This window comes from Tupaia chinensis, unplaced genomic scaffold (assembly GCF_000334495.1).
Source record: "Tupaia chinensis unplaced genomic scaffold, TupChi_1.0 Scaffold000140_1, whole genome shotgun sequence".
NCBI lineage: Eukaryota > Metazoa > Chordata > Mammalia > Scandentia > Tupaiidae > Tupaia > Tupaia belangeri.
This window is the reverse complement of record NW_006159610.1, coordinates 8,018,261-8,046,118: the sequence shown is the minus strand read 5'-3', so window position 1 is coordinate 8,046,118 and position 27,858 is coordinate 8,018,261. Positions and strand designations below refer to the sequence as shown.

General features: G+C 48.9%; 1 protein-coding gene across 1 annotated transcript in view; it reads left to right on the top strand.

The window, feature by feature from the left end:
- Positions 1-27,858, top strand: part of DENND2A (DENN domain containing 2A) — an 86,157-nt gene that overhangs the window by 44,279 nt on the left and 14,020 nt on the right. Inside the window, 3 exon segments of the mRNA XM_006145049.3 lie at positions 2,143-2,220; positions 9,717-9,857; positions 11,209-11,357. Of these exon segments, the coding sequence (XP_006145111.2) occupies positions 2,143-2,220; positions 9,717-9,857; positions 11,209-11,357 (368 nt within the window).

Here is a 27,858-nt window from a genome sequence, read left to right as displayed (position 1 = left end):
GAGAAAGGGAAAGTGAGAAAGCAAACTACCAGGTCTAGGACTCAAACTGTGGTTGGCTGTGTAGGAGTCCAACACCTTAATCACCACACCACCTGCTGGCCCTGCCAAATAGTTTCCTAATAAAATGTGCTAAACAGGGACCAGCAGGTAGCGTAGTGGCTAAAGATCTGGATTCTCACATGGCTCACCATGTTCAAGTCCTAGGCCTGGCTGCTTAAAACTTAGGCCAGGCACATGTGTATGTGTGTCCACAGCCCCAAGAGGAGAGTGAAGAAGGGATTGCAGTTTGCCATTCCCCCTGGAGGATGATTTCTCACTTTCTCTCTCTCTCTCTCTCTCTCTCTCTCTCTCTCTCTTTCTGCCTTGCTCTATTTCTGGCAAGCACACATGCTCTATGGCAAAAAGCAAAAAAAAATAAACAACAAAAAAAAACACAAGAGGACCAGCAGTTGGCATAATGGCTATGCTGCACTCCCATGTAGTCAACCGCGGGTCAAGTCCCAGACCCTGTGGCCTAATCTCATGCCAGACGCGTGTGCGTGTGTGCCCAAGATCCCAAGAGGAGAATGGAGGAGAAGGGATTGCGGCGTGGCCATCCCTCCTGGGAGTGATTTCTCGCTTTCTGTCTCTCTGTCTCTGTCCTTCTGGTGATCATATGTGCCCTGTAGCAAAAACCTCTCCAAAAAAAAAAGTGCTAAAAAGATCCTGATTACTTAGGGAGAACACTCAGAATAGTTACTGAATACTCAAACACTTTAAAGGGCTCAAATAATTTAAAAATATTCACTTCAGAACAGTCACCTTTGGGCAGCCCCGTGTCCCAGGAGTCAAGGGAGCTGGCCACATGGCTTGAGTCCTGGATGCACGTTTGTGCACGGCCATAACCCTAGCAGGATGGAGTAATGGAGGAGACAGGATTGCAGTGTGACTGTTCACCATGGAAGGGTGTGTTTTCCCTTTCTCGCTCTCTCTGTTTCTCAGCAGACACACGTACCCACTGACAAATTGGGGGGCGGGGGGGAAAACCTTTAAAGTCAGAAACTTGGGGCCAGCTGGTGGTGTGGTTAAGGGCACTGGACTCCCACATGACCAATAGTGGTTCAAGTCCCAGACCTGGGAGCTTGATTTCTCCCTTTCCCTCTCTCTCTCTCTCGCTCTGTCCCTCTCTGGTCAAATTAAAATAAGTAAAATAAAAATAAATAAAGTTAAATAAAGTGATTTTTTTCTTGGAGAGGTTTTCGCTATAGGGCGCATGTGCTCGCCAGGAAGACAGAGAGAGACAGAGAGATAGAAAGTGAGAAATCACCCCCCGGGGGGATGGCCACACCGCAATCCCTTCTCCTCCATTCTCCTCTTGGGATCTTGGGCATGCACACACACGCGCCCGGCGTGAGTTTAAGCCACCGGGTCCAGGACTCGAACCGCAGTTGACTACGTGGGAGTCAGGTGCAAAGCAATTACCCTTACTGCTGGTTCCAATAAAGGAATTGTTTAAAAAAAAAATCAGAAACTTAAGACCAGTAGACCAGTAGGTGGTGTGCTGGTTAAGGCACTGGATTCCCACATGGCCAATGCAGTTCAAGTCCCAAGCCTGGTGGCTTGAAAATCATGCCGGGTACATATGCAGTGCATTCCCAAAATCCTGAGGCAAGGATGGAGAAGGGATTGCAGTGTAGTCACTGTTCAGGTCCCGGACATGGCAGCTTGCTTCCTTACTCTCCTTTTCTCTCTGGTCAAATTAAAAAATACTGTAAAATGAAATGGATAATTCTTTTTTAAAAAAGAATCATTAAAATTATTACTATTATTATTCAGTTTGACTAGAAAGAGGTAGAAAGTGAAAGTGAGGAAGCAAGCCACCAGGCCTGGGACCCGTACTGCATTTGGCCATGTGGGAGTCCAGCACCTTACCTACCATGCCACCTCCCGGCCCCAAAATAGATAATTCTTAAATAAAAAAATAAAAAAAAAAAAAAGTACCTGTCTTGTGAACAGAAGTGCTTCCTAGTCATAACTACTGGTAACTATTGTACTTACCTCTGTGGAAACATCTGGCACACAACGACTCTACAAGCATTGTTTTTTTTTTCCTTCTCTGAGGTTGTTAACACTCATAATTCCCTTGTGTTTCTTGCCAAAAAGCCTGGAGGCAAAGGGAAGCGCCTTCCGGAAGTTTACTGCATTGTGAGCCGCCTGGGATGTTTCAGCCTCTTCTCGAAGGTGAGACCTTGGCGTGAGGAGAGAGGGAGGAAAGACGGGCTCTGCAGGGACCCAGGGAACAGCCCCATCTCGTACTGGTCTTCATGTTCTGCGTTGATCAGCAGATATTTAGTACAATAGTGCCTGCTCCACACGAGGCACTGGGACTACAGGAGTGGGCAGATCGGGGTACACCCTGACGGTGCAGACTGTAAGCTGCAAGGGACCCTCCGTGTTTGGCCTGCTCCCCTCCCCTCACTCACCCTGACGAGATGTGTGAACACGGAGGACTTCAGATGGGGCTGCACGGATCGTGTACATTTCTAATTTGAACAACCCAGAAAAAGGAACAGAATCAAAGTGAAAATGGAGAGGCACAGCAGTTACATCCAAGGGTCTGAAACTAAGGACCGGTCAGGCCTTCACATGAGATGGTTCTTCTCCAAGAGGCTTTGTGTTGCTTCCAGGGCCAGTGGCGCCAGGCCCCGAGGTTCTGTAACCTTGTTCCTACCTATTTTCCTGTCTGTTTCTTCTGTCCTCATCACCTCCTCTGTTCTCTCATCACTGGTATAGGAAATAAGAGGTAAGAAGGACCAGGCCCAGACAGTGGGGGACAGGATGTTCCCAGCATATTCCAGATGTGTTACTTTGTTGCTTCTAAGCATTGTCTTTTCTCATATTAGCTTTTGCTGGAAAAAATACCACTATGGTGGATGGATGTGTATCTATGTATGTATGTCATTTATATATTTTTGTTTGTTTGTTTTTTTGCTATAGAGTACTATAGCACTGTTGTGCTAACCAAAAACAGAGTGAAATCACCCCCACAATACCTTCTCTTCCATTCTCCTCTCAGGATTTTAGGTGCATACGCACACGTGTCCGGCATAACATTCCAGCCATGAGGTCTGGGACTTAAACCGTATAGTCAGCCAAGTAGAGCCAACCTCCCAACCTCCACGCCACCTGCTGACCCCAAGATTTATTATTATAATAGTGTTTTAAGTTTACAGAAATAGTAATATGATTTGGTTCTCTTTTCTGTAAAACATGCCAATATGTAAAGATTTGAAAGTAATTGCCATATCGAATCAGCTCATCCACTCCAGTACTTCAGTTTGGCATACAGAGAGACTTACTGTTCTATATAAGGGATTTCAGACATTTGTGGGAAATGGAATAAAAGTGCAAGTTTATTTTGGTGCAAAAACAATCGGAATCTTTGCATAGTTTTTTTTTTCACAATGCATACTTGACACTTCCTTTATTTTATTTTTTTAGATTTTTTTTTTTGCTATCGGGCACATGCGCTCACCAGAGAGACAGACAGAAAGTGAGACATCACCCCCTGGGGTGGGTGGGCACACCACAATCCCTTCTCCTCCTGGGATCTTGGGCGCGATGCACATGCGCCTGGCATGAGGTTCAAGCCACTTGGTCCTGTACTCAAATTGCAGTCAGCCTTGTGAGAGTCCAGCGACGTAACCATTACACCATCTGCTGGTCCATACTTTTTTAGTTGCCGAAGAGTACATGTACTCACCAGAGAGAGGCAGAGGGAGAGCGAGAGAAAGCACCCCGCCCCCGTGGGATGTGGTGATGGCACAATCCCTCCTCCTCCATTCCTCCATCCTGTTGGGACTTTGGGTGCACACACACGCACCAAGCATGTTTTTCAAGCCACTGGGGTCGGGATTTGAACTGTGGTTGGCCATGTGGCTCCCTTAACCACTAGGCTGTGGAGCTGGCCTTTCATGAACTTTTTAAAGGCCCTTTATGTGATGTTAATCTTAAAAATTTAGTGTAATCCAACATTTATTTTCTGTATTTACCAGACAGGAGTGTCTAATCAGTTTATTTTAAATCCTTCTCGAGTGTGTGTTCGGTCTAAGCCTTCTTTTGTAGCACTGAAATCCCTCTGTCTAGTACCCATGCACGTGAAGTGGCGCTCTCGAGACAAAAAGGATTTCTAGACCAAAGTCTCCTGCCCACTCTCCACCTGAACTCGGAGGGAGCCTGCATCATATGCTAGAGTGTGGTCTTGTGCCTCACAGAACTTGGACTTCTCTGTTGGAAAGAACTGATGCTATCAGAGTAATCTGACACTCGCTCTCACCTCCTCTCCCCTGAGGTGGTAATCACTTTACATTCAAGTGGGTCACCACCCAGGGCTCCGGGGTACTGCGCAGGCCAGTGTTTCAGATGCTTTGTTTAAGTGTGAAGTAAGGGTGTAGGTCGGAGGTCGCAGCCTTTGCTGTCAGAAAGGTTATGAAATGATTATAGAAGTGACACAGCTGGGGAGCAGCAGAAGGGCATAATGGTTACATCTTTGGACTCCCACATGCCCTGCCACTATTTGAGTCCCGAACCCAACGGCCTAAAACTCATGCTGGGTGCGTGTACCTACCTGTCCAAAATCCCAAGGAGAGGATAGAGGAGAAGGGATTGTGGTGTGGCCATCCCCCTTGGGGGGGGTGATTTCTCACTTTCTGTCTCTCTGTCTCTGTCTCACACATGTGTCCTATAGCAAAAATCTCTCTTTCCAAAAAATATTTTTTTAAAGAGGTAAGAGAAGCTTAGTAAATAATAAAATACTATTTATTTGAGTTGCTGAAATTGATTCATTTTAAGGTTTATATGAAAAGTTTATCAATATTTCATTTACGCCATCATTTTCCTCTGTGTTTCCTCAGAGGCATTCACTAAGGTTTGGTTTTAGTAAACAATTGCTTTTTTAAAAAATTATTTATTTTGCATCCATTCACTGAATATCATCACGGCATACCGGATGCCGTTTCCCACCCAGAATACACCATATAGTGGCTTAGCCATACATGTTATCAGGACATAATTTTCCATTTCTTGTTTCATATGTATATGAAACATTTCTCACCCTCCGCCATATCCCCCTCTCCTCCCACTCCATCTCTGGTATCTGCAGTTGCTTTCCATTCCTTTTTTTCTCTCCCACATTTTATTAGTTAACAAAGCATCTTAATTGATCTAGCTACTTTCAATAGCAAGCTCAGCTGATATATAAACATCTGTGAGCAAATGTTTGGCTTTCGGCTGAAACTGTGAGTAGAACGAATAGACTACGAAATAGCACCTACCTGAGGCTATATAGCTTACTTGGTCATTAAATAGGTATTTTTAATATGCTTTTTTTAATTTCAAAAAAGGCAGTTTTAGCTTTAATAAATCAAAATAAAAAAGTGTTAAGAGAACTTTGCTTAAGATCTAAAGCCAGGAAGCAGGTTAGGCTTCTGTTCAAATAGTAGTTACCTGGGTGTGTCGACAATTCAAGAGAAGACAAAAATCCTTATAATTGCTTTTAAAGGATAAAAATGAACGCTACAGGGACCAGCAGATGATGTAATGGTTACGTCACTGGACTCCCACATAGTCAATCATGGTTCGAGTTCCGGACCTGGATGCTTAAACTCATGCTGGGCTATGGGGTGATCTCTCTCTTTCTCTCTCTCCCTCTCTCTCTGTCAAGTGCACACACCCTATAGCAAAAACCTCTCCAAAAAAAAAAAGAAAACTACAGAGCCAGGAGATGGTGTGGTGGTTAAGGGCACTGGACTCCCACATGGCTGACCACGGTTCGAGTGGTCCTAGCTCGAGTGGTCCTAGCCTAAAGGCAGCAATCCTTCATTGTCCCAGAGGCTTTGGTCAGCTGGCGTTTGGACCTAGCAGCTTGCTTTCTCACTTTTCCTCTCTCTAACTCTGTCCCTCTCTGGTCACATTAACAAATAAATAAATAAGTTAAATAAAATAATTCTTTAAAAAATAAAGCTAAAAAGTGTATGTTTAAGGGAGTTCAGTGATACTCCACAATCTGAGATAATTTCATAATTGTAAAGATAGAAAATGTATTGATAAACAAATATGTAAAATTATAAATATGTAAAAAGAAAAAAATTTTGTCTGCTGTGCATGGCATTTCATGTGTTAAATATTTTTTAGTCTAAAGTGAAATATAGGGGCCAGCAGGTGGCATGGTGGTTAAGGGCCCTGGACTCCCACATGGCCGACCATGGTTCAAGTCCTGGACCTGGTGACTTGCTTTCTCACTTTCCATCTCTCATGCTCTCTCTCACTCTGTCCCTCTCTGGTCAAATTAAAATAAATAAAATAAAATAATTATTTATATTGAATGTTTGCCTCTGAAAAAAAGTAACACAGCTCAAGTGAGTTAGCCCCGCTCCCTGGTGGGGCTGTGGCATTCTCCCAGCTTCGTTGATGTGTCACGTTGACAGGACCAAGTGAGCACTCCGCAGACCCGTGTGGTGCACAGCCTGTGTGTCCGTGTCTGTTTCCTAAGTAGGGTACTATAGAGGTGTAGCGTGATGACTTGCCAAAGTCCTACAGCAGTGCTCACAGTGAACATTCGGAGCAGAAACGGAGCTTCAGGGCCAGCCCGTGGCATGGCGGTTGAGGCAGCAGGATCCCACGTGGCCAGCTGTGCTGTTCAAGTCCCAGACCCGGCAGCTTGAGAAACACACCAGGCATATGTGCTGTGTGCCCAAAGTCTTGGAAAGGAAAGATGGAGGGAAGGGATTGCAAGTGACCACGCCTCACCAGAAGCTGCTTCCTCTCTGTCTCGTCTCATGCATGAGTAGATACTCCCTTTAATATTTTCTTAAAATTAAGATGAAAGGGACCAGCAGATGGCATAATGGTTCCGTTGCTGGATTCCCATATAGCCAACCGTGGTTCAAGTCCCAGACCTGGTGGCTTACACCTCACACCAGATGTGTGTGCGTGTGTGCCCAAAATCCTGAGAGGAGAATGTAGGAGAGGTGACTGAGGCATGGCCATCCCCCCTGGTGATTTCTCACTTTCTATCTCTCTGTCCCTCTCTGTGTCTCTGGCGAGTGCATGCGCCCTATAGCAAAAATCTCTCTAAAAACAAAAAGAATAGAAATTATGGAAGAGAGCAGCTTTCCGAGTCTCCAAAGGAAGGGGCTTCAGCTAACTAGGGCCACGGTTACGCTGTGGGAGGAACCACAGTGGCTAAAGGCAGCAATCCTTCATTGTCCCAGAGGCTTCAGTCAGCTGGCGTGTGGCTCTGCCACTTCCACGGGGCTCACCAAGGGTCATCAGCTGGAGCCGACTGATGTTGGCGGCTCGGTCCCTGCTCTAGGCTGTGAGTCTGGGACTGATGCTGGGACATGTGGCTCTCTTTCTCTGATAGCAACCTGGTCCGTGCATGCTCTTCTTGTGACAGGGGAGGCCCAGCAGGCCCTGGCCTCCAAAAGCCTACCCTTAGAACCAACATGCCAGCAGGTGGCATGGTGGTTAGGAGACTATTTTCACAGGGCCAACCATGGTTTGAGTCCAAGACCTGGCGGCTTGCTTTCTCACTTTCTCCATCTCTGATGAGCGCATGCGCCCTGTGGTAAATTTAAAAAGTAATAATAAATAAATAAATAAAATAAAATATATTTAGTTATTTTCATTTGACCAGAGAGAGAGAGACACAAAGAGAGAGGGAGGGAAAGTGAGAAAGCGAATCACCAGGTCTGGGACCTGAACTGTGGTTGGCCATCTGGGAGTGTCTAGCACCTTAACCACCATGTCACCTGCTGGCCCTAAAATAAATAAGTTTTTTTTTTTTTGAGAGGTTTTTGCTATAGGGCACGTGCAACTTACCAAAAACACACAGAGAGACAGAGAGATAGAAAGGGAGAAATCACCCCTTAGGGTATGGCCACGCTGCAATCCCTTCTCCATTCTCCTTTTGAGATCTTGGGCATGCAGACACACGCGCCCAGTGTGAGTTTAAGCCACTGGGTCTGGGACTCGAACTGCGGTTGGCTACATGGGAGTCCAGTGACATAGCCATTACGCCAATTGCTGGTCCCCCTTACTGCCTTTTTTTTCTTTTTTTTTTTGAGAGGTTTTCGCTATAGGGCGCGTGCGCTCGCCAGACAGACAGAGAGAGACAGAAAGTGAGAAATCACCCCCCAGGGGGGATGGTCACACCGCAATCCCTTCTCCTCCATTCTCCTCTCAGGATCTTGGGCACGCACGCACACGTGCCCGGCGTGAGTTTTAAGCCACCAGGTCCAGGATGCGAACCGTGGTCGATTATGTGGGAGTCCAGCGACATAGCCATTATGCTAACTGCTGGTTCCCTCCTGTTACTGCCTTTTCAAGTTAAGTAAATTGTCATTTCACCTGATATACCCAAAATATTATCATTCCAACAAGTAACCTACGTGACAAATCAATGAGCAGGCTCCAGCTAACGGTACAGGGTTTCTTGCTGGGCTCTCCAGCCCCAGGCAACCTCCAGGCTACTTCCTGTCTCTGGGTTTGCCTGTACTGGACAGTCCGTCTAGCGGCATCATACAGCGAATCGCCTCGTGTCACTTGGCATGTCTCAAGGTCCACCGTGTCATAGTGTTTCTCCTCCGTACTTCCTTTCTACGGCCATTAATATTCTGTTATGTAAATATACACATTTCGTTCATCACTTCGTCAGTATGGACATTTAGTTTGTTTCCATTTTCTGGCTATTATGAATACTGCTGTTACAGATTCGTGTACACGTTTTTATCTGAACGTATATTTTCATTTTTCTTGGGTAAATGTGTAGGCATGGAATTAGTCACACAGTAACTCTCTACTTAAACTTTTTTTTTTAAGAGAGATTTTTGCTATAGGGCTTGTGCACGTGCTGGAGAGACAGAGAGACAGAAAGCAAGAAATCACCCGCCAGGGTGAATGGTCAAGCCGCAACCCCTTCTCATTCTCCTCCCGGGATTTTGGGCACGCACCTGGCGTGTTTCAAGCCGCCAGGTCCAGGACTCACCCACAGTAGGCCATGTGGGAGTCCAGTGATGTAGCCATTAGGCCATCTGCTGGGCCCTCCACTTAAACTTGCGAATAGATATTTGCCGGACTGTTCTCCGAGCAACTCCATGATTTTGTGCCCCCAGCAGTGTATGACGGTTCCAGTTCCTCCACTTCTTTCCGAATACTTATTATTATCTGTCCTTCTATTACAGCCATCCCGATGGGTGGACGTGTCCTCTCAGAGGCTTTCACTTGCACCCCCGATAGCTGTCTCCCCACCTGATGGAATTCCAGTTCCACAGATACACGGCATCTCTCTGTGTGCCCGTGAGGGCTGCACACCCTCACATTCGAGTTTTATCTCCCCCATCCTAAGAACTCATTCTTAACCCCGTGGGGGCAGTATTGCTTCCATTGGGAAGGGAGGTATTAGCCCAGTCAGCCACATGTCCAAACCCAGAGTCAGGGGACAAGGAACTGCTCTCCACCCCCTCAGGGAGCAGGACTGCAGAGGGACTGGGACATGGGGGAGAGCTGGGGCCAGCGGCACAGGGGGCCAGGCAGCCTGTAATGTACCTTTGGTCCAGTGAGAACTGCGGCTTCCCCAGAATTGTCCAGTCCCATGGCAGGCCCGTTTTCCCCAGAACAGGGCCACACCTGGGGACTCTGGTGTCACACTAGCTAAGCCACTTTTCTGATCCTTGCAGATCTTGGATGAGGTGGAAAAAAGACGCGGCATCTCTCCTGCGCTGGTCCAGCCCCTCATGAGGAGTGTCATGGAAGCCCCTTTCCCAGCCCTGGGTAAAACCATCGTGGTCAAGAACTTCTTGCCAGGCTCAGGAACCGAGGTGAGCTGTCAGACTCCTTTCCTCTGCTAGAGAAGAAGCGACCTAGACAGCCGAGTCCTGGTGGCCAGAGGGCTGGCTCAGTGGCCCATCCGTCGGTAGTGCCCTCTCCCTACCTCACACTGGCCCAGGGCACTCACCACAAGGTCCATCCGCAGCCCAGCCTGTCAGCCCCGGGTTCTGCCCGAGAGTAAACCTGAGGAACTATGCTCGGCAGTGCGTGGTGTTCTCGTGCTGCTGGCTCAGGTTAGGGACGCGCACTGACCACACTTGGCTTCTCTTCCTAGCCCACTGGCATGTGTAACGTTTATCTGGGCCTACTTAATTCTTGAGTCTGAGCACCTCTCTAACTTCATCATGGAAGGCAGGTTATCGTAAAAGAAGACAGGCTCAGGGGTGACTTTCCATTCATCTTAGACTTTGCAGGTTGTCCCTTTCCTGTCTGGGCTGGGATTTGATGGAGGAGTGTATTTTTGTCCTCCTTCCCTTCGTGTGGCTCTGTGGACATCAGAAGACTGATCTCATTTGGCCTTGAGTCCAAAAACCCTCAGAACATCAGTCACGTCTGGGGACAAAGAAGGGATGAGGGTGGGTCAGCGACAACCTGGAACAACCCATTTCCCAGTACAGAGAGCAGTGGCCTTCCTGTTGCTGGAGAAACCGGAGCCCTCCTATCTCCCGTGCAGATGGCTTGGCCTTGGGGGTGTGGCAGGGCCGTTGACAGTGAGTGAACCCCGGGGAGGGGCAGCCTGGGCAGAGCTGGGCAGAGGAGACTCTAGTCTCCACTCCCCGTGGAGCAGGCAGCGGTTTAAAGAGAAGAGCCATGCACGTGAGTAGCAGCGTGAGAGCAGGCACGTCAGGAGTGCGGATGGGCCTAAGAGCTGTGGAAGTGCCGGAGCGCCTCTAACGGCCGTGAGTCTTAGAGTGCTGGTCGTCCACACTAATCTGTGACTGGGCTCCAGCGGGTCATTGTCCCTGTGAGGAGGTGTGTTCCGCTGGGGCTCTCGAGGGCAGGGACAACTTTCAACACCCACAGGCCCCTCCATGAGGAGTCCAGATGTGCCGTCACCAGGGAAAGCTGCCCGACTGCTCGGCGCCCTGGGCTCTGCCATCCTCTTCCTCACCTCCTTGCAGACGTCCTCAGTCTCATAGTGGCAGCTTTGGTGCTTCCTTCCCTCCCAAACGACCTCCTGCCCCAGTCTCCGGATCTCCCTGTTTCCCAGTGCCTTTTCTTTCCTTTTCCTCTGCCAAGGGGTCCCCCCACTGAGGACCACAGAGCCTGGGACTTCAATGCTGTGAGAGGCCTGGCTGAGCAGGCTGGCCCCTCCTTCACGGCTCTCCCGTTCCCCGGCAGGTGATCGAGCTGTGCCGCCCGCTGGACTCCCGGCTCGAACACGTGGACTTTGAGTCTCTCTTCTCCTCCCTCAGCGTCCGCCACCTGGTCTGCGTTTTTGCCTCCCTGCTCCTGGAAAGGAGGGTCATCTTCATCGCAGACAAGCTCAGGTACCGGCCTTGGCACTTATGCTAGAGCGTGTGAATGACAGGTGGTCGGCCGCACAGTGTCCTAGGGCTGATGACCACGCCCTTCTCGGGCAGCCAGGACCACAGGCTCGCAAGGCGCCCTGGTCGTGCTGGGCCAGCTGAGCCTGCCCACCTCTCTACTCTTTGCCTCATCCATTCATTCTGCTATTCACTGGGCTCTTCCGTGTGCTGGGGAAACAGATAATAGTCCTCTTTAGTCCTAATAGTCCTCTCAGTCCAGGGCCAGCAGTTGGCATGTGGTTAAGGCACTGGATCCCACATGGCCAGTGGAGTGGTTTGAATCCCTGACTCGGCAACTTGAAAGACACATGTGTGCATGTGTGCCCAAAATCCTAGAGGGAGGATGGAGGAGAAGGGATTGCAGCATGGCATCCACCCTGGGGGTGATATCTCACTTTCCCTCTCTTTCTCTGTCTCTCTCCAGTGAGTGCATGCACCCTACAGCAAAGTAATAATAATAATAATAATTAGTCCTCAGTTCAGTGCAAGACTAGAGAAGTAGCTAGACCACACAGCACCATGTTGGAAAGGCTTGGTGGGGCAGTGAGTTCTGGAGATGCAGGGAGGGCACCCACTCCCAGGGGAGCTGAGTCTGAGCAATAGAAGACCAAGAGCAAGGAGGAAGCACATTCCGGGTGAAAGGCACTGTCTATGGAAGTCAGGGAAGCGGGGAGGCCGGGCATGGCACCTTCAGCAGCTCTAGATCACTGTGGCTGGAGCAGAGGGAGGAAGTGGAGGAGAACGGTTTGAGAGGGCAGAGTGGACAGAGGTCAGCCTAGAGAAGGACCAGAGGGCTGGCTCAGGAGCACACGCTTAGCCTGAAGGCATCCGTTTCCTCCTTATTAAAATAAGTCACATCCAGGGGCCAGCAGATGGCATAGTGGTTATGTTGCTGGATTCCCACACGGCAGACAGCAGTTCGAGTCTCGGACCCAGTGGCTTGAAACTCATGCCCAGCGCATTTGCATGTGTGCCCAAGATCCCAGGAGGAGACTGGAGGAGAAGGTATTGGAACGTGGCCATCCTCCCTGGGGGGTGATTTCTCACTTTCCCTTTCACTGTCCCTGTCTCTCTTCAGTGAGCACACACAGCCTAAGGCAAAAAAAAAAACCTCTTTAAAAAATAATAATAATAAGTCCTACCCAGAGCCAGGTGGTAGTACAGTGGTAGTATAATTGGACCCACGTGGGAAAGGGCCTGGGTTTGCCTCTGGGGACCTCCCTGAACTCACTAGCTCTGGGATCCAAGCCAGCTGAGACAGGGTGGGTTATGGTGTGAAGACCCTGTTGGGGTGCTTGTCCCTCCGGCTCTCTCTCTCATGGAAGATTTCATCAATAAATTTGTAAAATAATAATAATAACAGGGCCAGCAGGTGAAAAAGAGGTTAGGGTGGCTGGATCCCACATGGCCAGCCAGGGCTTGAGTGCCCGTGTGGAAACACCAGGCATGTGTGTGCATGCCCAGGACCCTGACAGAAGAATGGGAGAAGAAAGGATTACGCTGTGGCCAGACCCCACTGTGGGGGTTTTCTTTCTCTCCCTCTCTCTGTCTCTCTCCTTTGTGTATGCGCATGCCCCCTCTGACATAAAAACTAATAATAAAATACTAGGTTGTCGGGTAAGTCATGACATATTTTTCTTCTTTTCCGTGCAAAAATGCATCATGACTTTCCAATAAACATATGTAGTCACACACACACACATGGCCCAGTAGGAGGCCACCCATGGGCCACACTGAGTGATTTACAAAAGCCAAGTCACAAATCCAAGAAGATTTAGAAGGAAATGCAGCTAGAGATGTGAATTAATCCTGAACTTCTAAAAAGAAAAAAAAAAAAAAAAAGAAAAATTTCTTGCACTTGTTTTTTTTTTTTTTAAGAATTATTTAATTTTATTTATTATTTTTTCATTTGACCAGAGACAGAGAGAGAGAGCAAGAGGGAAAGTGAGAAAGCAAGCCACCAGGTCTTAGACTCAAACCGTGGTCAGCCAGGTAGGAGTCCAGCACCTTAACCAGCACACTAGCTACCGGCCCCTGCACTTAAGTTATTTTGAGACACTGGATCAGAGCTGCCTTGGCATTGGGACTGAGAGCCAATGCACAGGAGGTGTGCACTGCTGCAGCTCGGAGCGGGAACGCAGCCAGTGGAAAGGCAGAGAAGGCTACCACTGTGCCTCCTGTGGGCTTAGAAAGGAAATCCAGGGACCAGCAGTTAGCGTAATGGCTATGTCGCTGGACTCCCATGTAGTTGACCGCAGTTCAAGTCCCAGACGCTGTGGCTTAAACTCACGCCGGGCACATGTGTGTGCATGCCCAAGATCCCGAGAGGAGAATGGAGGAGAAGGGATTACTGCATGGCCATCCCCCCTGGGGGGTGATTTCTTGCTTTCTGTCTCTCTGTCTTTCTCTGTCTTTCTGGCGAGCGCACGCGCCCTATAGCAAAAATCTCTCCAATTAAAGAAAGAAAGGAAATCCAAATCTGCACTGTGTGACACGAAAGGGAGGAGGAGGAAGGACCACAGGATGGAGAGGACAGAACGTGTCCATGTGGAATTCCTCGGGAGGAGTGGCAGGAAGCGGCGGTCGGCCCTCCCTTCGCTGTGGCCCATCTGGTCACCTTTGTGATGCTTTTGTTTGGACAGCCGCCATGGGGCTTTTCCCAGCCAGCCTCATTCCTCCAAAGTCAGCTGCTCCCCCCAAATGTCACAGTTATTCTCCTCTCTGCACACTGGTGTCAGCCAGGAAGCAGGCCCTGTCTCTAAGCCTCAGCGGGTGCTGGGCCTGGGCTGCACTCCAGGCTCCCTGGGCACTGGGGATTTCAACTGAGTTCTCAGGGTCAGGCCCTGGAAGCCTGGAATGAGCAATAACCGTTGGTGACCAGGGTCGGATTTCATCATCGTCTTCTCTGGAAGCCTGCTACATCCTCCTGCCCCCACCTCCTCCAAGGGTAGAAATCTCAGGACTGGATTTGTGGTGGGGGGAGTTAGAAAGGCCTCCTCAGGAAGTGGGAGGCCAGCCTGAGTGACCCAGCACCCACCGGGAGTGGAGTGCAGGACCACGTCGCTGGGGAGCTTACTTCTGGGTAAAGATGTTCATCTCGGGGCCAGCTGCGGTGATGCAGTGGGAATGCGAGGCATGGTGTGCCAAAACGGGTGGGATGAGCCCAGGTCACATCCAGAGGTCTCCCTCTTGCTCCCTGCTGGGGCATGCATGATCCTGGTGGCTGGGGCCACGGATCATTGCATGAGGACCCTGGCTGGGGCCGCTGATAACTGAGTGAGGACTCTGTCTTTCTCATTCTCTCTTTATCTGAAGAAATAAGTAGAATAACACTTAAAAATAAAATAAAATAAAAAAGGCATAGGCATAGCTTTGTGGTTAAGGGAGCTAGATCCCACATGGCTAAATGAAGTTTGAATCCCAGCCCTGGCAGCTGGAAAAACATGCTGGGCACATGTATGTGTCCAAAAATTCCAACAGGATCGGGAATCGGGGAAGACCGAATTGTGGTGTGACCACATCCCCTAGCGATTAAAAATTTTTTTTCAATTGAAAAAAGAAAAAGATATTTGGGCTGGCTCCGTGGCCTGGTGGTTAAGGCAGCCAGATTCCACATAGCCGATTACCCGGTTCAAGTCCCAGATCCAGCAGCTTGAGAAACACACTAGGCATGTGTGCATATGTGCCCAAAATCCGGAAAGGAAGGACAGACAGATGGAGAAGGAGAAGGGATTGTAGCATGACCATGAAAAAAAAAAAAGGTTGGAGTTGGGGAAGGCTCAGCCTGGGAAGACGCCTGGGAAGACGGGCATGTCTGGAGAGGAACGGGCCAGCCAGAGCAGTGCCCACCGTCACTCACCTGCCCCAGGCTTCCTCCAGGGAGAACAGGAAGGAGCATTGCTTTTCTGGTCCAAGTGGAAGGGCACTGGCCAGTGAACGAAAAATAACAGAGGGCCAGCTCCGTGGCCTGGTCATTAAGGCATCTGGATCTCACCGGCCGACTCCATGGTTTAGAACCTGGCCCCAGCGGCTCGGGAAACACACCAGGCCCAGGTGCATGCATGCCCCAGATCCCAGTGGGGTGGAGAAATGAAGGAGAAGGGATTGCGGCGTGATCATGCCCCAAAGAGGAGTGCTTTCTCCCTCTCCCGCCTGTCTCTCTCTGGCAAGTGCATGTATTCTCTGGAAAACTAAAAAAGGAAAGATAGAGAAGAAAGGGAAGAGGAGCCTTGTCCAAGACAGATGCATCCCTGAAGGGCGGGGTGGCAGAAAGACACCTGAAAGTGGAAATGACACAGGTGTCTGGGAGAGGACAGGGCATACCCACCCTTTGGGTATGTCTTTTGCCGCAGCTGCCAGGCACTGAGCACCAAGGAGGTGGACTTCTGCAGGAGAGGAGGGGGCGACAGGAACACGGGGAAGTGTGGGCCCCTCCTCAGAGCCAGAGCCGGGCTTGGTGCAGCGACTGTGTGCCCTTGTGCACAGGTGTATGCACGCACGTGTGCAAGACATCCCTTAACTGTGTATCTAGACCCTGCACAGCCTTCAGACGTGCACATCCCTGTCCCATCACACAGGGCAGTTCGTGCAGAGCCAGGAGGATGCCGAACGTCCTGAGCCCTTGACCCTGGGTCCTCTTATTCATGAGACACAGGACTGTCTTGCATGCAGGCCCCTCCTGGCTCTGACTCCGGGGCTCTGGGATCTTGTTTCCCTGGAGGCAGCCCGTGCTTTTCCTATTACAAGTAGCTGAACGTGTTCTCGCTCTCCCAGTAAATCCTGTCCACTTCCTGCACTGGTTCCAGGTGGACCTAAAGAGGGGAAAAATAAATGGATAAAGGCCCAAAGAACTCAGGCAGGAAGAGCCACTGAGCCAATGACAACACCCGGATACCTCCAGCCACCGTTCCCAGGGTCTGACTGCTGTTTCATGCTCTCCACCACCCCATCAGATTTGGTGCTAGTACCAGGAAGCGAAGGGCGTGCGCGGGTTCAGGCGCTGCTCACGGAAGCTGCCTGGCCCTGAGAAAACATGTCTGCAGCGCCGTTGTCCACACAAGTGTGCTAGGAAAGTCTTCTCTAAACAGGACATTGGGACCCTCTGCTCGGGAGCCTCTGCTTTTCTCCTCAGGGCCCCTTCCCTTCCTTACAGCCTTTCTCGTCCCGGCAGGGGCAGGGAGGTGGCCGGGGGGAGGACCCCAGTCTCCCTCTCTGAAATTGAAACTCTGTGCCCAGAGTCTGTTTCTGCCTCATTCTCTCTGCTTTCCCAGAAAGCTGCCAAAGGGAATGAAGGGCTTCTGGGCCAGGCCATGACAATCGAGGGTTTGGGAACCCTGGCTGGCTGCTCTTGTCTGACCTGGGAAGCTGTTTAGAAGGTCTTCAGCAGGGACCAGCAGATGGCGTAATGGTGACATTGCTGGACTCCCACGTAGTCAACTGCAGTTCAGGTCCCAGACCTGGCGGCTTAAAACTCATGCGGGGCGTGTGTACGTGCATATCCAAGATCCCAAGAGGAGAATGGAGGAGAAGGAATTGTGGTGTGGACATACCCCTTGGGGGGTTATTTCTTACTTTCTGTCTCTGTCTCTCCAGCACCCTATAGCAAAAATCTCTCTAAAAAAAGAGAAAGTCTTCAGCAGGGCAGGCTCCATGGCACAGTGGTAATGCACTGCTCAAGAGAACCCAGATCCTACATGGCAACCGCAGTTCAAATCCCAGCGCAGTCAGTCTGAGACATGCTAGAGCCCAAGGATCAAGGGGCTGGAGGGCTGGAAGAGGAGGAGGGGGAATCACAGCATCCCAGACCCTGTGGAGGGTGTCACATCTGTCTCACACACACGCACACAAACACACTCTATCATGAATAAACACAAAGGCTTCAGCCTGTTACCGCTGGTGCTCTCGTCCTCGGGGCTCCCCACTATACCTGTGCTGTGTCCTAACCCATGCAGCTATGGGTAGGCTCAGCTCCTCATCCCCCTGACGTCTCCTGTCACCAGATCTCAGTGAGGACACAGAGCGTGAGAATAGGACGTGTCACAAACTCAGTGAGCAGCCCTGTGACTTCCCAGAACGGGCCGCGCCCCACTCTAGTTCCCACTCACAGCCCAGCACTCTCCCCACAGACATGGTTTACTCATCACTCTGAGTGCATCTGCCCACCACCAGGGAAAATGGCAGGGGGTCGTGGCAAATGCTGCACGAGCTAGAAAAGAGTTTTAAGTGGAGCCAAAAATCTATCAGATTTAGAATAACATTTTTGCTCCGTTTCATCTTTAGGGTGAACATGGAGTGTTTCTAAAGGGTCTGCCAAGCCAAAGTTTGACAGATGGAAACGAGAGAATGTTGTGATGGCTTGCTCTGTTGTCATAACAACCCAGATAAATATTTCCCTATACCCCTGTCTTCATTTTTTCTGATGATAAACGTTTTGTTTTTTAGTTTATTCATTTCAGTTCTCCAAAGTATTGGCTAAACCTTCAGGCCAGGCTGAGTAATAGCATCAGAGTTTTACGTAAACCTGTACAGAAGTCTTATGGGACAAAGTTTTTCATATTTAAGAAATTTACATTTTATCTTTTCGTAGTATATTAAACCATACCAGAATGATAGGCTACTGGCCAATGATAAGTTGGATGGGGTGGTCAAATCATGACAGATCCTGGAGGGGATTTTTGGTGTTTTGTTTTTTGGTTTTGTTTTTTGCTAGAAGGCGCTTGTGCTCACCACAGAGACAGAGGGAGAAGAGAAAGCACTCCCCATGGGGAATGGTCACACCATAATCCTCTCTCTTCCAGCTCCCTTCTTTTAGATATCTGGTCACACACGTGCGTGTGCACGCACACACATGCCTGGCAAGTTTCTCAAGCCACTGAGTCTGGAACTCGAGCCGTGTGGTGGCCATGTGGGATCCAGCTGCCTTAACCACCATGCCAAACCAACAAATACTGGAATTTAAACCTTGGCTTTGACGTATGGATAACTGTACAGATCAGCTCATACGTAGCTGTGCATTTTTACCCTTTTGTTTCTTTTGGTTCTATTATTATTCATGATAGTATGCACATGGGGGAGAGAGGGAGAGAGGACGCACCCTTGGTAGGATCTCATCATGGACCTATCCCTTAGTTCCAGCCCTCCAGCTCATCCAGATCCTGGGCACCTGCCACACACCCAGCGCACTTTCAAACTGACCCTCGGGTCTGACCCAGGGTTGGCCATGTGGCTTCCAGCCCTGCCGAGTATTTGTATACTGCTGCACCACAACAGCTGCACCATTCGGTTCATTTTTACTTTAAATGAGTCCCATAATTCTCTCTAGAGTTAGTGCACCCGGCAGCGTTTGCCACCCAGTAGAAGGCTGCTGGCGTGGTAGCTTAGGTAGCTGGACTCCCACATGGCCGACTGCAGGTTGAGTCCCAGACCTGGCGGCTTGCTTTCTCACTTTCTCTCTCTCTCTTTCACTCTTTTGCTCTCAGGTCAAATTAAGATAAGTAAATAAATAGTTAAATAAAAATAATTCTTAAAAAATAAATAAATTATTCAAAATGGCGGGGGGGGAGAGACGTAAACCTGTACAGAAGTCTTATGGGACAAAGTTTTTCATATTTAAGAAATTTACATTTTATCTTTTCGTAGTATATTAAACCATACCAGAATGATAGGCTACTGGCCAATGATAAGTTGGATGGGGTGGTCAAATCATGACAGATCCTGGAGGGGATTTTTGGTGTTTTGTTTTTTGGTTTTGTTTTTTGCTAGAAGGCGCTTGTGCTCACCACAGAGACAGAGGGAGAAGAGAAAGCACTCCCCATGGGGAATGGTCACACCATAATCCTCTCTCTTCCAGCTCCCTTCTTTTAGATATCTGGTCACACACGTGCGTGTGCACGCACACACATGCCTGGCAAGTTTCTCAAGCCACTGAGTCTGGAACTCGAGCCGTGTGGTGGCCATGTGGGATCCAGCTGCCTTAACCACCATGCCAAACCAACAAATACTGGAATTTAAACCTTGGCTTTGACGTATGGATAACTGTACAGATCAGCTCATACGTAGCTGTGCATTTTTACCCTTTTGTTTCTTTTGGTTCTATTATTATTCATGATAGTATGCACATGGGGGAGAGAGGGAGAGAGGACGCACCCTTGGTAGGATCTCATCATGGACCTATCCCTTAGTTCCAGCCCTCCAGCTCATCCAGATCCTGGGCACCTGCCACACACCCAGCGCACTTTCAAACTGACCCTCGGGTCTGACCCAGGGTTGGCCATGTGGCTTCCAGCCCTGCCGAGTATTTGTATACTGCTGCACCACATCAGCTGCACCATTCGGTTCATTTTTACTTTAAATGAGTCCCATAATTCTCTCTAGAGTTAGTGCACCCGGCAGCGTTTGCCACCCAGTAGAAGGCTGCTGGCGTGGTAGCTTAGGTAGCTGGACTCCCACATGGCCGACTGCAGGTTGAATCCTGGACACACTGGCTTGAAACTCACACTAAGTACATGTGCGTGCATGTCCAAAATCCTGGGAAGAGAATGGAGGAGAAGGGATTGCGGCATTGCCATCCCCCCAGGGGTGGTTTCTCACTTTTCCTCTCTCTGGTGAGCACATATGCCCTATGGTAAAACCCTTTAAAAAAAAAAAAGAAGAAGAAGAAGGCAGAGCTTTAAGCCTGCACTCCAGGCAGGCAAGCCTGCCTAGAGCCTACCTGGACATGTTAGGAGCTGCCGCCATGGTGCTCTGGCACCCACAGTACCTGTTCAGGATTTCAGGGGTCTGGCTGGGCCTCAGAGTGGCTGATGGTGTCTTTAAGACAAATACAGTTAATTCAGCAATGTCCTGTGAAAAATACCATTTTAATAGCATAATAGTACAGTCTGGTTAAATATGAACTATTTTTGCATATGAACACCAAGAAGGTGCTTTTCGGAGTAAGATTTAGACAACAGCATATCCACAGGCACCGTCGTGGTCACCACGAACATATTTGGGACTGGAAACTTCTTTCAGTTCCTGTCTCGGGGTCAGAACTCCCCCAGGCAGTGCCGCCTGTTGGAGTCTTCAGTACTCTGGACTTACTGCCACGGCTCACAATTCTCAGATACTTTCCCGAACTATTAGTTTGTGGCAGTGAGATTCCCCACGTCCTTCGGTCCCATCTCTGCTCACGAGTTACCTTCCCATGACACCCTGTGCTGTAGCCTTTGTGGCTTCAGCGGGAGGTGCTATTTCCAGCTCCTGGCTTTTGCTCACTCTCGCTCTCTCTCTCTTTTATTATTTTTTTAATCTGCTAGAGGGCATGTGTGCTTGCTGGAGAGAAGAAAAGTGTGGAAGTACCCTCCAGAGGGATGGCCATGCCGCAATCCCTTCTCCTTCTCTCCTTCCAGGGTTTTGGGCACACGCACATGTACCCTGTGTGTTTCTCAAGTCGACAGGTCCAGGAGGTGAACCGCACAGTCAGCCATGTGGGATCCAACTGCCTTAACCATCACACCATGGGTTGGTCCTCCTCTCATACAGATTCGAACTTCGTAGAAGTTAAATTTGGAAGGACATTCAAGGTGACTCAGTCTACTGGTTCTACGGTAGAATTGAGGCGGAGGGCTGGAGAAGTTAAGGACTTTATGTGAGATCACACAGGACGTGTCGTTGAGGCCCAGCCCGTGTTTTTTGTCCTTGTTGTTGTTCTTTTTCTTTTTAAACTTATCTCTTTCTTCCATGAGACACAGAGTGTGAGAGACAAAGGCAGGCTTCCCCAACAGGGTCCTCAGATGTCCTCCACTCCCAGTCTCAGCTGGTTGGGGCACATAGGCATACACCCTAGGTCTCAGGGAGGCCTTGAGACTTGAACCCGAGTCTTCTGGACCTCTGGGTCCAGTTGCATTGCAGCTGCACCACCTAGCCCCAGGTATCATGATAGGTTACTTCAGGATCTCAAATCGCAGTAATAGAAACATGGCAGCCATTGCAGGTGACACTCACTTCCAGTCGGTTTCACCCCACACTAGACCAGACCTGAGCTTGCCTTTCACTCATGGTCTTGGGAATGGTGCCCCTTAGGAGAGAGACTTTGCTAGAATGCTAGAGGGTATGATTGGGTCACCCACTCCCAGGTGGTTTCTTTTTTTTTCCCTTTTTTTTTTGTTTTTTTGTTTGTTTGTTTGTTTGTTTCGTTTTGTTTTGAGAGATTTTTGCTATAGGGAACATGTGCTCGCCAGAGAGATAGAGGCAGAAAGCGCGAAATCACACCCCCTCCAGGGGATGGCCATGCCATAATCCCTTCTCCACCAGTCTCCTCTTGGGATTGTGGGCACACATGCACATGCATCCAGCGTGAGTTCCAAGCTGCCAGGTCCAGAACTTGAACCGTGGTCAACTACATGAGAGTCCAGCAACGTAACCATTACACCATCTGCTGGCTCTATTCCAGGTGGTTTCTAACTGGGGGCGCTCAGGCTGACTTTTCTGGCACTTAGAGGCAGTTCTGTGCTGAATTCTCACTGACTCAGGAGAGCTGGACACCTGCTGGGCACAGGAGCCCTACGGACGGCACAGAGGCTTGGTGGCAACCAGAACTGAAGCATCTTCTCCAAAGGGACGGCAGCACCCATAAGTGTATCCCGATATTCCAGAACAATGCTCCAAGCCTCAGGAACCCCCACCCAATAGTCAAACATTCTGGGTCTGGCCCTTCTCATCTGTGTTCACCCTCTTTTTTTTTTTTTTTTTTTTGAGAAGATTTTTTGCGATAGGACACATGCACTCACCAGAAAGACAGAGAGAGATAGAAAGCGAGAAATCACTCCTCCAGAGGGCATGGCTACACCCAATCCCTTCTCCTCCAATCTCCTCTCGAGATCCTTGGGCACTCACGTACATGCAGCTGGCGTGAGTTTAAGCCACCAGATCTGGGACTCGAACAGTGGTTGACTACTTGGGAGTTCAGCTATGTAGCCATTACAGCACTTGCTGGTCCTCCCGCCTTTTCATCTGTGTTAACCCTGGGCCTTCTCTTTCCGCCCCATTTTTGTACAGTCGATCGCAGCTGAAGGACCTGGTGTTTCTTCCCTCCACCCCTGCTTGATGTGAGCCAGCTGGCAAGGCCGTCCCCTGGACTTCCGCCCACAGCACTGCCTCTCCTCCTAGCCAGGACTCGGCAAGGCTGTGTGTGAGCTTGTCCAGAGAGTCATCCTTAGATAGGCCACAGGGTGGTGTAGTAGTTAAGGCAGCTGGATCCCACATGGCTACTGTACAAGGTTCGAGTCCCAGACAAAATGGCTTGAAAAACATGCCGGGTGCATGTGTGTGTGCACATGCCCAAAATCCTGAAAGGAGAATGGACAAGGAATTGTGGCGTGACCATCTGCTCTAGGGGTGCTTTCTCTTTCCTTCTTCACTCATGTGCATGTACCCTCCGGCAAAAATTGTTTCTAAAAAGTCATCTTTGGGGCCGGCAGATGGCATGGTGGTTAAGGGTGTTCACAGCAATGACTGAAAAAAACACAAGCTACAATCCTTTCTTTTCTCTACTACCACTTATTTTTGGGTGAGCACCACTAACTGTATATTCTTCACAGAATTTGTCCTGGGAACCAGCAGTTAACGTAATGGCTATGTCACTGGATTCCCACATAGTCGACCGCGGTTCACGTCCCGGACCCAGTGGCTTAGAACTCACGCTGGGCGTGTCTGCGTGCGTGCCCAAGATCCTGAGAGGAGAATGGAGGAGAAGGGATTGCAGCATGACCATCCCCCCTGGGGGGGTGATTTCTCGCTTTCTGTCTCTATGTCTCTCTCTATCTGTCTGGCGAGCACACGTGCCTAACGAAAACCTCTCAAAAAAAAAAAAAAAAAAAAAGAATTTGTCCTTTCAGTGTTCCACAGTATAGGATTTCTTCTTCTTCGATTATAGGTATGGGCTAGAGAACAAGGGGAATAAGGCCCCCCTCAAATCACTGCCTGCCTGAGCTGGCAGGTGGTGTGGTGGTTAAGGTGCTGGACTCCCACATTGGCTGACCATGGTTCAAGTTCTGGATTTGGCAGCTTGCTTTCTCACTTTCCTTTTCTCTCTCTCTCTCTGGTCAAATTTGAAAATAATAATAATAGGGGGACCCGCAGGTGGCATGGTGGTTAAGGCACTGGACACTCCCACGTGACTGACCATGGTTCGAGTCCCAAACCTCATGGCTTGCTTTCTCATTTCCCCTTTTTAACTCTCTCTCTCTCTTTTTCTCTCTGTCAAATTAAAAATAAATTAATGGATAAATTTTAAAATTTTTAAAAGAAAATAATAATGATAAATAAAATAAATAATTCTTTTTAAAAAATGATCAAATAACTGCCTGCCTGTTGTCACGTTGTCCTGAGCACCCTGGGCTCTGTCTGCTCCCATATGCTCCGGCTGTCGAGGTGTTAATGAGAAGCAGGTGTGGAAACGTTTGGCTCCAGCTGCAGTGAGATCAGACCGTGTGAAAACAAACAAACCCTGGAATACACTGGTTCCAAAAAACAGTCAACAGGGGCAGCACCTGCTTGCATGACCAACAGGTCACCCAGTTGAGTTGCCATCATTTGCTCCCATCGGAATTGAATTCGGGAGCCAGGCAGTGGTGCCGAGGTAGCACTGAGCTCCGTGAGGCTGACCCACATGGGAAGGTCCGGATTCACATCCAGAGACCTCCCCGAACACGCAAGGTACGTGTGTGCCCCGGCCCAGGGCTGCTGACGTGGAGGTGGATCATGAAGAACTTGTTGTGGTGGATCTCTCTCTCTCTCTTTTGCTCTCTGTCTCATGGAAGAAAGAAACTTAAAAAAAAAAAAAACTGGAATGTAGTGCCAGCAGGTGGCATGGTGATTAAGGTGCTGGACTCCCACATGGGTGACCACGGTTTGAGTACCAAATCTGGTGTCTTCCTTTCTCACTTTCCTTCTCTCTCTCTCTCTCTCTCTCTCTCCTTCTCTGTCTCTGGTGAGTACATATGCCCTATAACAAAAAATAATTTCTCAAAAGAAAAATATAGAACTTACTTCCTCCCAGGTACTGGCTGATTTCCTGATTGTTGCACTCCTTAATGCAAATCCCAACAGTTATTGTGCCTAATTATCACAGTGATAAGACTGAAATCTTGGGGTGGGGCAGGCAGATGTTGTGGTGGTTTGGGCGTTGGACTCCCACGTGGCCAACCGTGATTTCAGTCCTAGACCTGGCAGCTTCCTTTCTCACTTTCCCCCTCCTCTCTCTCTCTCAGTCAAATTAAAATGATGATAATGATAATAAAATTAAATAATTCTTGGGACCAGCAGTTGGTGTAATGGCTATGTCGCTGGACTCCCATGTAGTTGACCATGGTTCGAGTCCCAGACCCGGTGGCTTAAACTCACGCCGGGTGCGTGTGCGTGCATGCCCAGGATCCTGAGAGGAGAATGAGGAGAAGGGATTGCGACATGGCCATGCTCCCTGGGGGGGGGGGGGTGTTTTGCTTTCTGTCTCTCTGTCTCTCTGTCTTTCTGGCGAGTGTATAAACCTCTTCAAAAAAAAAATTAAATAATTCTTAAAAAGAGGGGGCTCTTATTTAAAAAAATAAAAGAAATCTTGAGTTAGCGCTTTTCTCATTATAGGAGTGATTATTGGAAAAGGAAGACAGATCTCAGTGCAATATGTCAATGCCCTGCTTCCAAGAGGGATCTCAGGACTCCCTGAGAATTGAGAGAATGATCCTTTACAAAGACAGTAAACAGGAAAGGAGGGAGACTCATAGTGAACACTGAACAAGGTTTATCAGTACCCTTATTAGTTCAAGGACCCCCAAAATGGGGTGGAATGGAAATCAGGGCTAATGTTATATATTTTTAAAATGTATTATTTTTTAATTGCCAGAGAGCACATGTACTCGCCAGAGAAACAGAGAAAGAAAGCAACCCCACATGAGGTGTGGTCACGCCTCAGTCCCTTCTCCATCATCTCTCCGTCTGGGATTTTGGGCTTGTACACACACACGCACCCAGCGTGATTTTTAAGCCACTGGGTCCAGGACTTGAACCAACTACATGGGGGTCCAGCAACATCGCCATTATGCCATCTGCTGGTTCCCCTAGTGTGTTTTTCAAGCCACCAGGGCCTAGGACTCAAACTGCAATTGGCCACATGGGATCCAGCTTCCTAATCACTAGGCCGTGGGGCTGGCCCTGCATGGCATTTTGAAATATGTGTACCTTGTAGCATGGTCACACTGAGCTGCTAACATGGGCGCTGTCGCACACACACTCTCCGTTAAGGGAACACTGAAACTCTACCCTCGGTGATTCCCAGGAGTGGGGTGCCTCGCTGTTAACCGTGGCTACACATATGGGAGCTCTCTGGGACCTTCACCTATCTGTGCGCTGGTGTGCACTTCAAGGGTACTTCAGAAGGTGTTAGATTCACTTGGAAACTAAGTGGTTTTCTTTTTTTTTTTTTCTTCTTTTTAAAAAAGATATGCATAGGACCAGCAGGTGACATGGTTAAGGTGCTAGATTCCTGGATGGCTGACCACAGTTCAAGTCCTGGACCCAACTGCTTGAAAATAACATTAAAAAAATTATTTAATGTTATTTATTCATTCATTCATTTAAATTTGAGCAGAGATGGGGAGAGAGAGAGAAAGAGAGAAAGTAAGAAAGCAAACCACCAGGTGCAGGGCTCAAACCATGATCAGCCATGTGGGAATCCAGCACCCTTTACCTGCCACCTGCCGGCCCCAATAAATAATTAAAAAAAAAAAAAAAAAAAAAAAAAAAAAGAAGAAGAAAAAGAAAGAAAAAGAAAGAAAGATGCGTAATAGTACAGGGAGTTCAGTAGTTAGCATAATGGCTATGTTGCTGGACTCCCATGTAGCTGACCGCAGTTTGAGTCCTGAACCCGGTGACTTAAACTCATGCTGGGCGCGTGTGCATGCGTGCCCAAGATCCCAAGGGATCTTGGAGGAGAAGGGATTGCAGCGTGGCTATCCTCCCTGGGAGGTGATTTCTGTCTCTCTGTCTCTCTCTGTCTTTCTGGCAAGCGCACACGCCCTAGAGCAAAATTAAAATTAAAAAAAAAAAAATAGTACCAGCAAGCAGCATGCTGGTTAAGGCTGCTGGATCCCACATGGCTGGCTGCATGAGCTGAGTCTCGAACCCAGCAGCTTGAAAAACACACCAGGTGCATGTATGCGTGCTTGCCCAAGATCCTGAGAAGAGATGGAGGAGAAGAGATTGCGGCATGGTCATCCCCTCAAGGGGTGATTTCTCACTTTCCCTCTATCTGTCTGTCTCCAGTGAGCACACATGCCCTATGATAAAAACCTAATAAATATTGGGTATGTATGTACATATATGTACATGCAATATGTGTATATACAATATATGTATGTACATCACAGAATACGTGGCAAAAGACGTGTAGCACCATTTACCATTTTAACTATTCTAAGTATCCGATTCAGAAGCATTCGGTTTGACAGTGTTTGCAGTCATCACCACTGTCCCTTTCCAGAATTGTCTGATCATTCCAAACCGAAACTGCACCCACGAAGCAGCAGCTCTCCATTCCCTCCCCCAGTCCTTGGTAACCTCTGTCTGACTCCCCGTCTCTGTGAATGCGCCTAGCCTGAGCCCTAGTGTAAATGGTGCCATTGAGCCTCTGTCGTTTTCTGTCTGACTTGTTTCACTTGCTAGCCAGTATCTTTTTGTTTTGTTAGTTTTTCTGTAGGCCGTGTGTACTCGCTGGAGAAAGAGGAGAAAGAGGAGAGAGAGGAGGAAGATGAGAAAGCACCCCGGTGGTGGGGATGGCCATGCCTCAGTCCCTTCCCCATTCTCCTTTTGGGTTTTGGGCACGCGAGCACCTGGTGTGTTTTTCAGTCCACGTGGTCCAGGACAGGAACCGCACGTTCATCCATGTGGGATCCAGCCAACCTAACCACCAAGCCACGTGACTGGCCTGCTAGCCATTACACCAAAGAGAGAGCGAAAGTGAGGAGGTGACCACACCACAATCCCTTTTTCTGCTCTTTGGATTTGGGGCATGCATACACACATGCTTGCTAGCCAGTATCTTTTAACTCATCTCTCCTCTCAAGTTAGCCAGAGCTAAGTGGTTTTTTTAATTGGCTCAGGGGCAGTGTTCTGACAGTGAGATTACCCAGGGCTCAGCTTGCCTGCAACTTCACATGAGCAGATCACAGGGAGCACAGAGGTTCTAAAGGCCTCCTCCCAAAAACAGTACCTGGTTCAGTGCCCATGCCCTGAGGAGGATGCAGTATAAATGCATTTTTAAAATAGCAAGTTAGAATGAGAGAGAGGAGCTACTATATGCAGGCTCACTAACAGAAATGATGACAAGGAAGATGGACGGGGTGGAGCGGGGGTTCTCTCAAAAAGTTCGTGGAAAGGGGCCAGCCTATGGTTAAAACACTGGACTCCCACATGGCAGCCTGCAGTTCAA